This window comes from Acomys minous (assembly GCF_964271855.1).
Source record: "Acomys minous genome assembly, chromosome: 8".
Lineage (NCBI taxonomy): Eukaryota > Metazoa > Chordata > Mammalia > Rodentia > Muridae > Acomys > Acomys minous.
Window position 1 is genome coordinate 35,666,395 of NC_140489.1, and position 12,872 is coordinate 35,679,266.

The 12,872-nt window shown below is 47.6% G+C and overlaps 1 protein-coding gene across 2 annotated transcripts in view; it reads left to right on the top strand.

Annotated features, from left to right (window-relative positions):
- Positions 1–12,872, top strand: part of MAP3K9 (mitogen-activated protein kinase kinase kinase 9) — a 72,947-nt gene that overhangs the window by 9,146 nt on the left and 50,929 nt on the right. For both annotated transcript variants that reach the window (XM_084792996.1, XM_084792997.1), the window contains exon 2: positions 1,738–2,151. In XM_084792996.1, coding sequence (XP_084649122.1) covers positions 1,738–2,151 — 414 coding nt within the window. The remainder of the gene's footprint in view (positions 1–1,737; positions 2,152–12,872) is intronic.

The following is a 12,872-nucleotide window of genomic DNA, read 5'->3' on the forward strand; positions in this document are numbered from 1 at the left end:
ACGAGCTTGCCCTTGTCTGGTCTTGAGGTCAGACGTTTCTCAATGGCACCGGCGTTTAAGTTCAAATGCGAGGGACGAGTCTGAGTCAGTCAAAAGCGAACCGAGACCAGGGCTTTAGGAGACACAGGACACGGGGCTGTGCCCAGTTCTTCACATCCTGTCTAGCCCAAGCTTACAATCGCCTGTAGCTGCTGGGATCGTCTGTGAAAGCTGTTCAGACACTGCTGAAGGTATTTCAGGTACCCCAGGCTCCAGTTCTAGATCTCAGAAGCAGAATGAACGGTTGAGGTGACTGTCAGGGATTGGCCTGAGGCGCTCATGTTCCTCACAAGGCTCCTTTCCTGTACCTCTCGGGAACTAGATCCTCATAGGACCGAATCCTGGAAGTCTTTCACATCGGCTCAGTTCTTTCCATGTCTAGAACCTCTGAGGCTCGGCAGGCCTGGATCACTGCAAGGGCCTCCTTGATGGGTCTTTCTTTTGAGATAGGGTCTTTATTTAGACCAGGCTGGCCTCAGACTTGCTCTGGAGCCTGGGTTGATCCTGAACTTCTGATTCTCCTGTCTTCATCTCCTTAGTGTAGGATCACTGGCATGTACTGTGTTATGCAGGCTGTGGATTAAACCCTGAGCTTCATGCGTGCTGGGCACTACTGACCGGGATGCATCCCAGTCCCTTAATGGCTCTTTGCTTCAGACTAGCAGTTCTCAACTTATGAGTCTCAACCCCTTTGGGAGTCAAACAACCCTTTCACAGGGGTCACATATCAGCTCTGCTGTATATCAGATATTTACATTACTATTCATGACAATAGCGAAGTTACAGTTATGAAGTTGCAATGAAAATAATTTTATGATTGGGAGTCAGTACAACATGAGGAACTGTGTTAAAGGGGTCGCAGCATTACCACTCTAGGTTGTCTTTTCCATTATATTCTGCATGGCTGTCAGAGTTAGTGTCCTTTTTAAACCATAAAACTCCTCTTCCGAATGGAACATACGTGGCCCTTATTGATTATAGAATAACTTTAAGTCCTTCAGAATGGCTCAAAAGCTTATTACTACCTTGTCACCCCCAACAAGGCTCAGGTCTTATCTCTTATCCCAGTACACACAGTCCAGCTGCTGTGAACCTCCTGATGTCCTTTACATGTCATGTGCCCTGAGACTCCATGCTACTGCCCACGTCCTTCTCTCTGTCTTTTACCCCATCCCATAATTGTCTGATGTGATTCCCCTCTACTCCTCCTCTCAGGCCCTTCTCACATGTTCTTTTTTCACTCACCCCTCACCACATCACACCACCCTTCTGTATTCATTGGTCGTATTTCTACAGAAGCTGTTTGCAAACCAAACTGTAGCTGCTGTGTGTCTGCTTAGCCCTGGGTTGTGGCTTCTCACTACCAAGAACAAATGAACCTAAGCGATTTTCAGAAAAGGTTGCCCCCGATATTCCCTTGAGTTAAAATGGGGTAGCCTTGGTACAACATTCTGCTGATAATCCAAGTAGGATTTACTTTACTGTAAACACCCATCGAGCATCTCGACTGTTTGCTAGTCGCTAAGAATAATATATATGAAATTAACCACAGTCCCTACTGCTTATGGGGTTCACTTTAGAGTGGGGAGACAGGGAGGCCCATTTACCTAGCATGGCTGTGTTTGCCCATCCAGTGGCAGTGTGGCTAGTTATACGGTGTTCAGAGTACACTGTTGACTTCCTGTTTTCTTCTTCCAGTGTTAGAGATTGACTTTGCGGAGCTGACCCTGGAGGAGATCATCGGTATTGGGGGCTTTGGGAAAGTTTACCGAGCTTTCTGGGTCGGTGATGAGGTCGCTGTGAAAGCAGCTCGTCATGACCCTGATGAGGACATCAGCCAGACCATCGAGAATGTTCGCCAGGAGGCCAAGCTCTTTGCCATGCTGAAGCACCCGAACATCATTGCCCTCAGGGGGGTGTGCCTGAAGGAGCCCAACCTCTGCTTGGTCATGGAGTTTGCCCGTGGAGGGCCTTTGAACAGAGTGCTGTCTGGGAAGAGGATTCCCCCGGACATCCTGGTCAACTGGGCTGTGCAGATCGCCAGGGGGATGAGCTACCTACACGATGAGGCAATCGTCCCCATCATTCACCGAGACCTTAAGTCCAGCAACAGTGAGTATGGAGAGCAGCCACACCCTCGCCGTGCGGCTTCGGTGGGCGTGGGCTCGCCATGGGGAAAGAGGGACGAGGCAGCTGAGCAGTCCAGGGTAATTGTGAGTCGATACCACAGGCAGAGTTTCAGTGTTTGAGTCTGATGTATTTATTTCCCGCTTGTGGGAAATGTGCATGTAACCCCCCAAAGAAGATTTCCCCTTTCTGGAGCAGCTAAGAAGGCAGACCTCTACAGTCTGTCTACGTTTTTACCTCCACACCTCAGCTCACTGGAGAGGGAGCCATCGGAAGAAGGGGTGTGCGTTGAACTGGGACCCTGTGCAGGTGGCAGTGTCAGTCTGGAGAGTGTGACCTGTCTAGTGTTGTTTTAGACCTCTTGTTAGCCCAGGGGTGCTATTAATGAGTTCCATAACTCGTGTGTAATTGCAGGGAGCCGAGAAGTAACTGTGTGTTAAATACATGGAGTCCGTAAACTGGCCTGTAAAGTCGGGGTTAGGTATAATTAAGTAGGTAAGTTAGTAGGGATTTGAGTGTTCCGTGTGGGCGAGCAGAACAGCGAGGAATACGCTTCCTGGTGTCTCTCTGTCCAGGCTGACTGCAGAGAGGGTGCTAGTGACTAATGGTATTTGTGTGCCCTGAAATACCCTCTTCCTGAGAGGAAGGTATTTCAGGCGAAGAACTTTGGGGGTGACATAGGCTCTTGGAGCTACCCTCTGCATCTGTCCGCCTTGAGCCCATTGTTTCAGACCTTGTTTTTTATCTGAGCTGTTCCTAACATGGCTTATTTTTCTGTTGTGGGTCTGCTTTCCAAAATGCATTTGCAATTGTGTAAGTAGTGCTTGTTGTAGAAAATTAGAAAACACAATAGAATTCTTTGCAATTTGCAATTCTTTTCCTTATTGAGAATGTGTATTTTTTTTTTTTCCTTTTTGGTTTTTCAAGGCAGGGTTTCTCTGTGGAGCCCTGGCTGTCCTGGAACCCACTCTTAAGACCAGGCTGACCTTGAATTCAAGATTTGCCCACCTCTGCCTCCCAAGTGCTGAGATTAATGGTGTGTGCTACCACCTGCCCAGCTGAGGTCAGGTGTTTGATTTGGCCTATCCTACCAGACATTTAAGAAGTGTGTGTGTGTAGAGAGAAAAAAAAAATTATATATATATATATATATATATATATATATATATATATATATATATATATAGTACTTTGAAGTTGCTTTAAAGTGGCCTTTATTTCCTTTATCCCTTCAGTTTGATCTCTTTTCCTCATGATAATAGAAAACTTCCTCTTTGTGAGAATATAAACAATTAGGTATAGACTTTGATGGTGAGTGTAAAAGATTTGAGTTATATGAGGTAAAATCTTACCTCCCCTTTTCTCTTTGCTGTGATTTTATGTTTTGTTTATCCCTTCTTGAAAACTGTGTTCTTTAAGTATATTAACTGAATTGAAACTTTTGGTGACTGATTTCAGCCCAGAGGTTGCTTTGGGTGGTGGGAGAAGAGGCAGCAGATGCATAGAAAATGTGATGGAGAAACTGAATTTTCTTTAACATTTTCTCATGTCCTTACCATTCTGAGAGAGCTGGGCAGGGTGCAGTAATGTTATATAACTTGGCCCATTGAGAAATCTGATCCAGGATAATGGAAGTGTAAAAGTTTACAGTAGTTTCCTTGGTCAAGTTGAATCTTCAACCACATTCTGAAGCTACACGTAGAAGCTTTACCTTCTTCAGGATTGTTGTGGAAATGGGGCTTTTGTGAAGGAGACGCTGCCTCGACAGGTTGTGCTGTTTGTAGGAGAGGGCAGGAGACTGCATGTCTCTTTCCAGGAGCCAGGGATCTGGTCCTGTCCGTCCTTGAAAGCAGAGAGCTTTCATGGAAGGGGTGGGCTTCTGCACAGGGAGTCTCTTAAAGGACGTTGTCAAGACATAGCTGTGTATAGCCCTGCTGGTGCCGATGGCAGTGTAGTCTGTAGATCTTACATGTGCCCTGTAGTTTGTGGGCAAGTGTTTGCCTGGGCTTGTGCATGCTAATACCAGCCCAGTGGCAGCATCATTGTCGCCCCATGGCCATCATTTCAGAAATGGTATGCTACCACTTTGTTCATTGCCTCCGTCTTGGGGATTGTGGCTTCTTCGTGTTTCGTAGACAAGGGGACACTCTTCTGTGTTCTTTTGCTTTTATTAGGGCTTACAGAGGGTTAGACTTTTGGCCACTGCCGTATGAGGACAGGATAGCAGAAAGTGTATGTTAGTGGAGTTTCAATTAGTCATGGACAGAATATGGCTGTGTGTGTGGAAAAGAGAAAGTAGTAGTAGGCATCAGGCTGTTATGAAGTCTTAGTAACAAGGAGCTGATTAAACTGTTCTATTACCTGGGCCGCCCGCTCCAGTCATTTGCCATTTACTGGCAGTGGGATGTGCTGGGGGAGACTGTCCTTTGTAAGTCTGTAATTGGCATTGGGTGTAGGTTGGACTCTGTGAATGGCAGCAGCTGAGAGATCCCCTCAGCTGCCTTTGAAAAGAAGCCTGAGGCTTCCAGGGCAGCTGCACAGTGTGCCTGGCACTCTAGGCGCCTGTTTCTTATATCATCGTCCCAGACCTGGCTTCCATCCTCACTGTCTCCTGGCCCAAGACGGCAGTGAAGGGTTCCCTTTATTTGACTGAGGTACAGGCCTGAAGAAGGAGGAAAAGCAGAAGCGCAAAAGATCTGTCTTCTTCAGCTGAGTCCCTACCCAGTCGCTGCCCAGAAGCCCCGTGTTTTGTATTAACTGCCCAGGATGTGCTAGCTGAAGAAGGGGCTCGGAAAGGGAGCCCCACTAATAATCAGGGTCTGTTACCACAGAGGAGCAACAGGTCACGGAAGAGGCAGCCAGCAGCCTTCGCTATTGTGGCTTCGTATAGGGAAAACCCTTATCACAGCCAAGGAAGTTACCCAGGCTGCTTTTAAGATTAATGGCTTGTACTTCTTTACAGTAGTACATCAGTGACTTGAACATCACATCTTAAAAATACCTGCAAAAAGCCACTGCCTATAAACATGGATCTGTGTCTGCTTCAAATGGGGAGACCAGTTACATGTTACTGGAGGCACTGGAGGATGATGGGCTGGTAAAGGAAATCTCGGTTTTGGAGGGAGGTGGGTTTTTGTGTCATAGGAGGTTTGGCATGAAGGCATTTAGCAAAATCACAGTTGAATAGCTCCATAAAAAGTTACAGGGTATAGTGGTGAGATAGAAAATAAGCCAGTCTTGCTGGGTATGACGGCGTACACCTTTAATCCCAGCACTTGGGAGGCAGAGGCAGGCGGATCACTGTGAGTTTGAGGCCAGCCTGACCTACAAAGTGAGTCTAGGACAGCCAAAAAAAAAAAAAAAAAAAAAAAGAAACCAGTCTCACACATATACAATATACATTCAAGAGAAAAGGTGGATGAACTTAGAAATCTTAACTTCAACTAGATGAAGTCAAGCGTTTTAATTTCAATCAGATGAAGCTAAGCCTCCCAGTTTCACCTGGATGAAGTCAAGCATCCTAATTTCAATGCTGTTTATTGTTGGTCGCTGTACTCCTGAGAAAAGAGAATTACCTCATAGCCAAAAAAGGCAATTAATTACAGAACAGATGAATTCTAAAATACAACAGGCTACATGTTTTCAAACTAAACATTTTGGATCTGTGTATCCATTACCCAAGTTCATAGTGAGTTCAGAGTGACAAAGGTTGACAGGGTCTAAAGGTTAACAGGGTCTAAAAGTTACAATATATGTCTTTTCAATTAAGACTGACCTGGCTACACATTTTCCAGCTCTCTCTTAGTTCATAGTGAGTTTAAGACAATAATTTTATCTGTCTTTCATTCTAAGAAACAAAGTAAACTTAAAATGACAGCATACGATGCTACAAAGTGACAAAGTATAAGGAATTATAACAGAACAGTTTGTATATTTGGGCATTAAGGTCCCTGATTAATTTCCACATTTCTAGGTAGCCCCATTATATCTTGGGTTCATGGTGAGTTTAAACCAACTTGCCTATATTTATGGTGAATATCAGGATTTGTGCTGCCATCTGGAATGAAGGCTTATCTGAGGCCACAAATCTGCTTCAAGGCTATCCCTTATTGAGGCATCTGGAGGGCCACAAAGGTATTAATTACATCCACAAACTCTCTAAAATTCTTTTAGAGAATTTAAAACAATTTAACTTTTAAAACTATTTGAATCAAATCAGGAATTCCATAGTCAGGGATTAATTCATCTGAGCAGCAGTACATCTTTAATAAGATCCTGTAGGAAGTTTGCTCAATCAGAAACACCCAGAGAGTGACAGTTCACACCAATGCCAGATTTTTTTTCTTTTTGGTTTTTCAAGACAGGGTTTCTCTGTGTAGCCTTGGCTGTCCTGGACTCGCTTTATGGCCTGGAACTCACAGCGATCCACCCACCTTTGCCTCCCTAAGTGGTGGGATTAAAGGCGTGCACCATGACGCCCAGCCCTAATGCCAGATTTTAGAGAGATGCAGCAGTGCACAACTGACAGGGTTGTCAGAGGTTGGAAGCAGTTCTGGGGGTGCATCACGGTACAGACCTTGTAAAATACCAGATCACCTCCTAGAGAGCCCTCATGCCTAATGCGCTCCTTTGACAGGATGGCTCCTGGCAGGGCAGCATTATGCAGTATAGTCATCCCTGTTCTTGATTGCCTCTGCCTCCTGTGTCCAGGTCCTCCCAAGTGCCAGCCTGGCTAACCTGCTGTCCAGTGTCTACATGGAAGTCAGCTACTGGCTGCCAGGGCCTGCTGCAACAGCTGCTATTACTGTGTCACTAGAATTGCTTCCAGCCTGCTCTGGCCAGCCTCAGCCCTTCATGCTGCCGCCCTGTCTGTACTGTGTTATTTGTCTGGACTGGCTGCTTCTCTTGCAATGCAAAGTTCATGCTCACACACCCACACCCTTTCCTGTGTTCATGTGTGTGCTGTGCCACTTTCCTTAGGGTTCACAAGCTCAGGGAGCTGAAGATGAGTTTTCTTACAGCATGGGGACTCAACTGCCATCTTCCCTTTGGCCTCACGCTGGCTTCCTTGAATTTTCTTACCCTGGTGTGTACTTGGACCAGACATTAGCCAAAGTCTCTGCCTGCGGTTCTGTGGAGGGTTTTCCATGGCTGAGAGTTTGCTGGCTGATCCAGTAGACTTGACTCCAGCATATATTGCAGAGAGGTCACATTCCTGTCTGTAGATGAACAGGTCAGGCACAGGCACAGGCACAGGCACCTTGGACAGGGCCAGTGTGGCCTCACACTTCCCTGGAGGAGGAGGAAGATTACCCTTAAAAGCCTAGGGATGGTGGCGCATGCTTTTAATCCCAGCACTGGGGAGACAGAGGCAGGTAGATCTCTGAGTTCAAGGCCAGCCTGGTCTACAGAGAGAGGTCTAGAATAAATAAATAAGCAAATAACTCTTAAGAAACAAAACAAAAGAGCACATCTCCACTGAGAGGCCCCCCAGTGTGGCCGCATTCGTGTGCTCAGGATCTCTGTCTCCAGTTTTGTTGGAGTTCATTGCTACACTGAAGAGCCCTCTTTTATTTAATTTAATTTAATTAATTTATTTATTTATTTATTTCTGGGTTTTCTTGACATAGGGTTTCTCTGTGTAACATCCCTGGCTATCTTGGAACTTGCTTTGTACACCAGGCTGGCCTTGAACTCACAGTGATCAGCCTGCCTCTGCCTCCCTGGGATTAAAAGCATGCGCCACCACGCCCGGTTGATCCTTCTTTTAAAGAGTCAGAAGATACTAGATTTTAAGATTTTACTGGGGAAAAGTATACAAATAGTAAAAAAGAAACAAACAAAAAAGCTAACTTGGACTTGCCTCAGTCACAGGAGGCTGTGTGGAATTTTAGCTAGTGGCTGCCAGCCATGTCCAGAGCACTGTGCTCGGTGGATGGGAGGTACTTTCCGTAGCCAAAATACAGATGTAATCAAATAAAGCCAGAGTGAAGCAAATGACAAGCCGGATTGGTGAGCGTGACTCTGCAGGAGAAAACAGTGTGGCCGGAGGCCTGACTTTTGGGGTGCTGATTTCCCTTTCCAATCCTTCCTGACTGTCTGTTGTACCATCCAGCCTCCCTACCTGTCCTCCTTCCCCTTTGCTTCGGTAGCTCTGGAGCCAGAACTCAGGACTATGGCTTGCACTGTCCTGTTGAGCTCCCTGGCTTTCTTTGGGTGTTATGAGTACAGCAGTCAGCTAGAGCACAGGCTTAGGCTCTGCCCTCCAGGAGTTCCCTGTGGGATCGGGTAGAAGGACCTTGATTAAAACAATCTCACACTGAAGTTTAAAGTCAAGGCCAGGAAGGGCGGTCGGGACATGAGAATGATGATCCAGGCACATGCCTCAACACGGGCGTTGTGCGTGATCTGAGGAGCACTCAGTGACTAGAAAGTGGGGAGAAAAGGGGTCTGAGAAGGTTCCAGAAAGAGAGCCCCCCACACCCATGTGAGACTGTGCCTTAGGAAGGCAAGTGGCATCATTGGCATTCCCTTTGGATTCTTTTACTTCATTTCTTAGCTGTGACCAGCAAAGCCGAGGAACCTCTGGGTCTCAGGAGGGACCCTGAGCTCCTGGGCCCTCGCCTGTTTCTGTGGACCCCATTGTCCCCTTTTCTACTTCACCCTTCAGAGTCCTCTCTGCAGTTTCTTCACTGGGGCAGGGAGTAGCTCTAGACCTCGGGCAGGGAGTAGCTCTAGACCGCGGGCAGGGAGTAGCTCTAGACCTCGGGCAGGGAGTAGCTCTAGACCTCGGGCAGGGAGTAGCTCTAGACCTCGGGCAGGGAGTAGCTCTAGACCTCGGGCAGGGAGTAGCTCTAGACCTTGGGCAGGGAGTAGCTCTAGACCTCGGGCAGGGAGTAGCTCTAGACCTCGGGCAGGGAGTAGCTCTAGACCTCGGGCAGGGAGTAGCTCTAGACCTCGGGCAGGGAGTAGCTCTAGACCTCGGGCAGGGAGTAGCTCTAGACCTCGGGCAGGGAGTAGCTCTAGACCTCGGGCAGGGAGTAGCTCTAGACCTCGGGCAGGGAGTAGCTCTAGACCTTGGGCAGGGAGTAGCTCTAGACCTCGGGCAGGGAGTAGCTCTAGACCTCGGGCAGGGAGTAGCTCTAGACCTCGGGCAGGGAGTAGCTCTAGACCTCGGGCAGGGAGTAGCTCTAGACCTCGGGCAGGGAGTAGCTCTAGACCTTGGGCAGGGAGTAGCTCTAGACCTCGGGCAGGGAGTAGCTCTAGACCTCGGGCAGGGAGTAGCTCTAGACCTTGGGCAGGGAGTAGCTTGGGCATCATTTAGGCACTAGCAGAGCTTGTGCTGGAGTCAGGGCAGAAGGTTGCCTGTGTTGAGGACCATGGAAGGGATTTCTGGGCTGTGATTTGGGGTGCTGATTTCAGGAGGATCTTAAAACCCTTTCCCTTGCCTCCCTGACTTCAAATTGAAGCTACGACGACCCTGAACGTTAAGCATATTATTTTCCCGGCCCATCCCTATAGTCTCTGTAAACACAGCAGGCAGGAGGTAGTGGTGGCCAACATTTTCAGATGGCCTACGGTCTTGTCATCGCTCAAGGTAAAGATGACAGCAAGATAAGAGCCTGCTCCTTTCTCTCCTTTCCTTTGCGTCTCTTGGACAATTTTCTCTCCTTAACTTGGCGCTTCACCTTGTTCTCTCTGTGATGTGCCTCAGTGTTGCCTGTGAACACAAAGCCATGAGGTCAGCTGTCTGGTGCACGCGGGAAAAATATGGCCTCTTTTGTAGGCCCAGAGAGCACAGCTCTTTACACGGAGGTCCCTATGGGACCCTGGAAGCCTCCTGTAGAACCACACTCTGTCCCTCTCACTAAGTCAGATTGTTAACATAGGGCCGGTCTACTCCAGACCTGTGCAGTTTTAGGTTTGTTTTAGGATGGGAAGGTTCAGGTTTTACTGATACAAGTATGAGAGATGGTCACAAGTGATCATCATTAGAGAGATCTTAAACTGGGCATCTGTTTTAGAGGTGCCCTGGGATAGCCCTTGAGATCAGCTGGCTAGGCATTGTTGAATGCACCTTTCAAAGTTCCTGGAGAGCTTAAATTCCTCCTCAGTAAAACGAGAGTTTTGGATGAGACCGTGTCTGAGGTCCTTCCCAGCATTCGAGGTAAGCATCAGTGTTGTTGGCGGCAGGTAGTGAGTACCCTTTATCTATGTACAGCTGACTGCAGTGTGCCCAGACTCCCCTCTTTCAGGGGATCCCCTGAAAGAGATCCTTTGCCGAATTGTTTAATGGTGAAACAGTTGACCGGAGCCAGTGTGCGCTTCTCTGTCCCCATTGCTGCTGAGGCTGTGACAGATGGCCTTGCAGAGACAGAAGATGCTCTGGTCACATGAATCATGATGGGATTTACAACAGACCAAGGACAGTTGCAATCCTGAAAGCAGGACACAGTTAGCTGTCATGTTTGTCCTTGGAACTAAGCAAGGGCCAGCAGTGGCTCAACTCAGCTCTTGCTTTGACTTATATTTGCCCTTTGCACTCTGAGTCAAAGTAGGCCTTCCTCACACGGGGCTCAAGACCATATACATCGTGTTGTGTTTCTCTGTGTCCTTTCCAACATAATTTCCAGAGGACCTGGGGCCCTGTGTGAGTAACAGGAGTTAGATGTAGTAAAAGCTGAGTTGCTGATTCCTTCCCTTTCCTGCTTCCCCAGGCTTCACCCTCTTTGTGGGAGATTTGGAGGTTTCCATGGAAAGAACAATGGCTTGGGGCCAGACAGATTTGGAATTATCCTGGTTAGTTTTTGTTGTTGTTGTTGTTGTTGGTTGTTTGTTTGTTTGTTATATATTTTTTTATTTTTTTGGTTTTTTGTTTGTTTGGTTGGTTGGTTGGTTGGGTTTTGGTCAGCTTGACAGAATCCAGGGCTGTCTGGGAAGAGGGAACTTCAGTGGAGAAAATGCCTCCCTCAGAGTTGGCCCTTGGACACATCTGTGGGGCATTTTCCTGATTAATGACTGATGTGGGAAGGTCCAGCCCACTGTGAGTGGTATCACCCTGGCAAGTGGTCCTGAGTTATGTAAGAAAGCAGGCTGAGCAAGCCATGGCTAGAACAAACCAGTAAGTGGTGTTCCTCTGTGGTCTCTGCTTCAGTTCCTGCCTTCAGGTTCCTGTTTCAAGTTCCTGCTCTAGCTTCTCTGATGATCCGCTGTGACAGGGACCAAGGGCCTTTTCTCCCCTAGTTGCTTTTGGCTACAGTGTTTATCACAGCAACAGAACAAACAAGAGCAGGTCAGATCTTTTCACATAAGTACCTAGTGCCGTCCAGAAATCTTACCTATAAGCTGTGGCCAATACGGAAGACGGCAGCGATGTGGAGGAAGATGGACTGAACCCAACACAGGCACCATGCCCAGCAAATTGTTCTATTTGACTTTATCTTTTTCTAAGAGGTAGGGGAAGCTCGTCCCCATCCCTGATCATTTTCAGTAGACACAGGTGTAGCTGTACCTGACTGTGAATTGCTTTGCTGGAGTCAGGCCCCGCCTCCCTTCTGCGCTGGCTGGGTTTAGTTTCACTGTCACACCTCTGACAAGCCGATCTGTTTCCTCGGAAGCCACGTGATGTGCTAGATCCCACAACCTCCTGATGATGGCACAAGGTCCTCTTGCAGAAAAGCATCATGGTTCTTGTTTCTTCTGGACGCAGCCTTGGTCCCCTGGAAAATGCTACCCATCTTGTCTTTTAGGACCTTTTGTCCAATGGAGTAGGACAAGTGGCCAGTTGCTGGCTCTGCTGGACCCTCAGTTGATAATAAAAATACTTTCACTCCAGGAGGAAGGCAGGGATCTCTTCTCTGCCGCCCCCTCCCTCCTTCACTGCTGTTGTCTGCTGCTGAGGTCAAAGAGAGCGCCTTTTCTCACACCCCATCTAAGCCTGCTCCACAGCCTCTGACAACTTGGGAATAATTGGGGTGGGCTGAAATTCTCTGTTTTTTTCATTGCTTTGTGGTCCTATCTGGAAGGGAAGTCTAATGTGTCTGCTTACTTCCATCTGTGCGTACAAGAACTCTACTTCATACGTGCTCCCCAAGCCTATGGTGCACAGTATCTACTAGGTTCCCCAGAAATATTTATGGCTTTAAGCACTGCAGAGTCAGTCCTGTGTGTTTTCCTGTATACATTCCACGCAGGGACTGTTTCAAGTTTGTCGTTTTTCTTAGAGCCCCGTCTTAGCCTGTGAGGCCCCTTTTCCTGTGGAGATGAGTCACATGAACTGTACCTGAACCTGGTTTTGTGTCCCCTCTGACTCTGCCAGCTGAGGACCTTGTATGGGGGGTATAGTCCATGTGCCTTTGTTTCTGTAGATGTGAACTAGGAATAATTGTAACATCACCTGTCTGATTTTATAGAATGGGAGTGAGGACTGAGTGGAGCTGCCCAGGTGAGCTCATGGCAGTCCCTGATGCTCCTGTTGGCCATCAGGCCTGTCCCTCAGCTGCTGCCCTTGCTCCCCAGCATCTAGATCACACCCCATGCTGGCGCCTTTGGAATTTTGTCTTGTATTTGGGGTTTTCTGTGCTTTGGTGTGATCTTTCTAGTTTCACTATAGATTTAAAAAAAAAAATCTACACACAGCTAAAAGGCAGTAAAAAAATTGACACTCAAAGAAGTCACTCACCATCCCCCCTAAACTCCAACTTTAC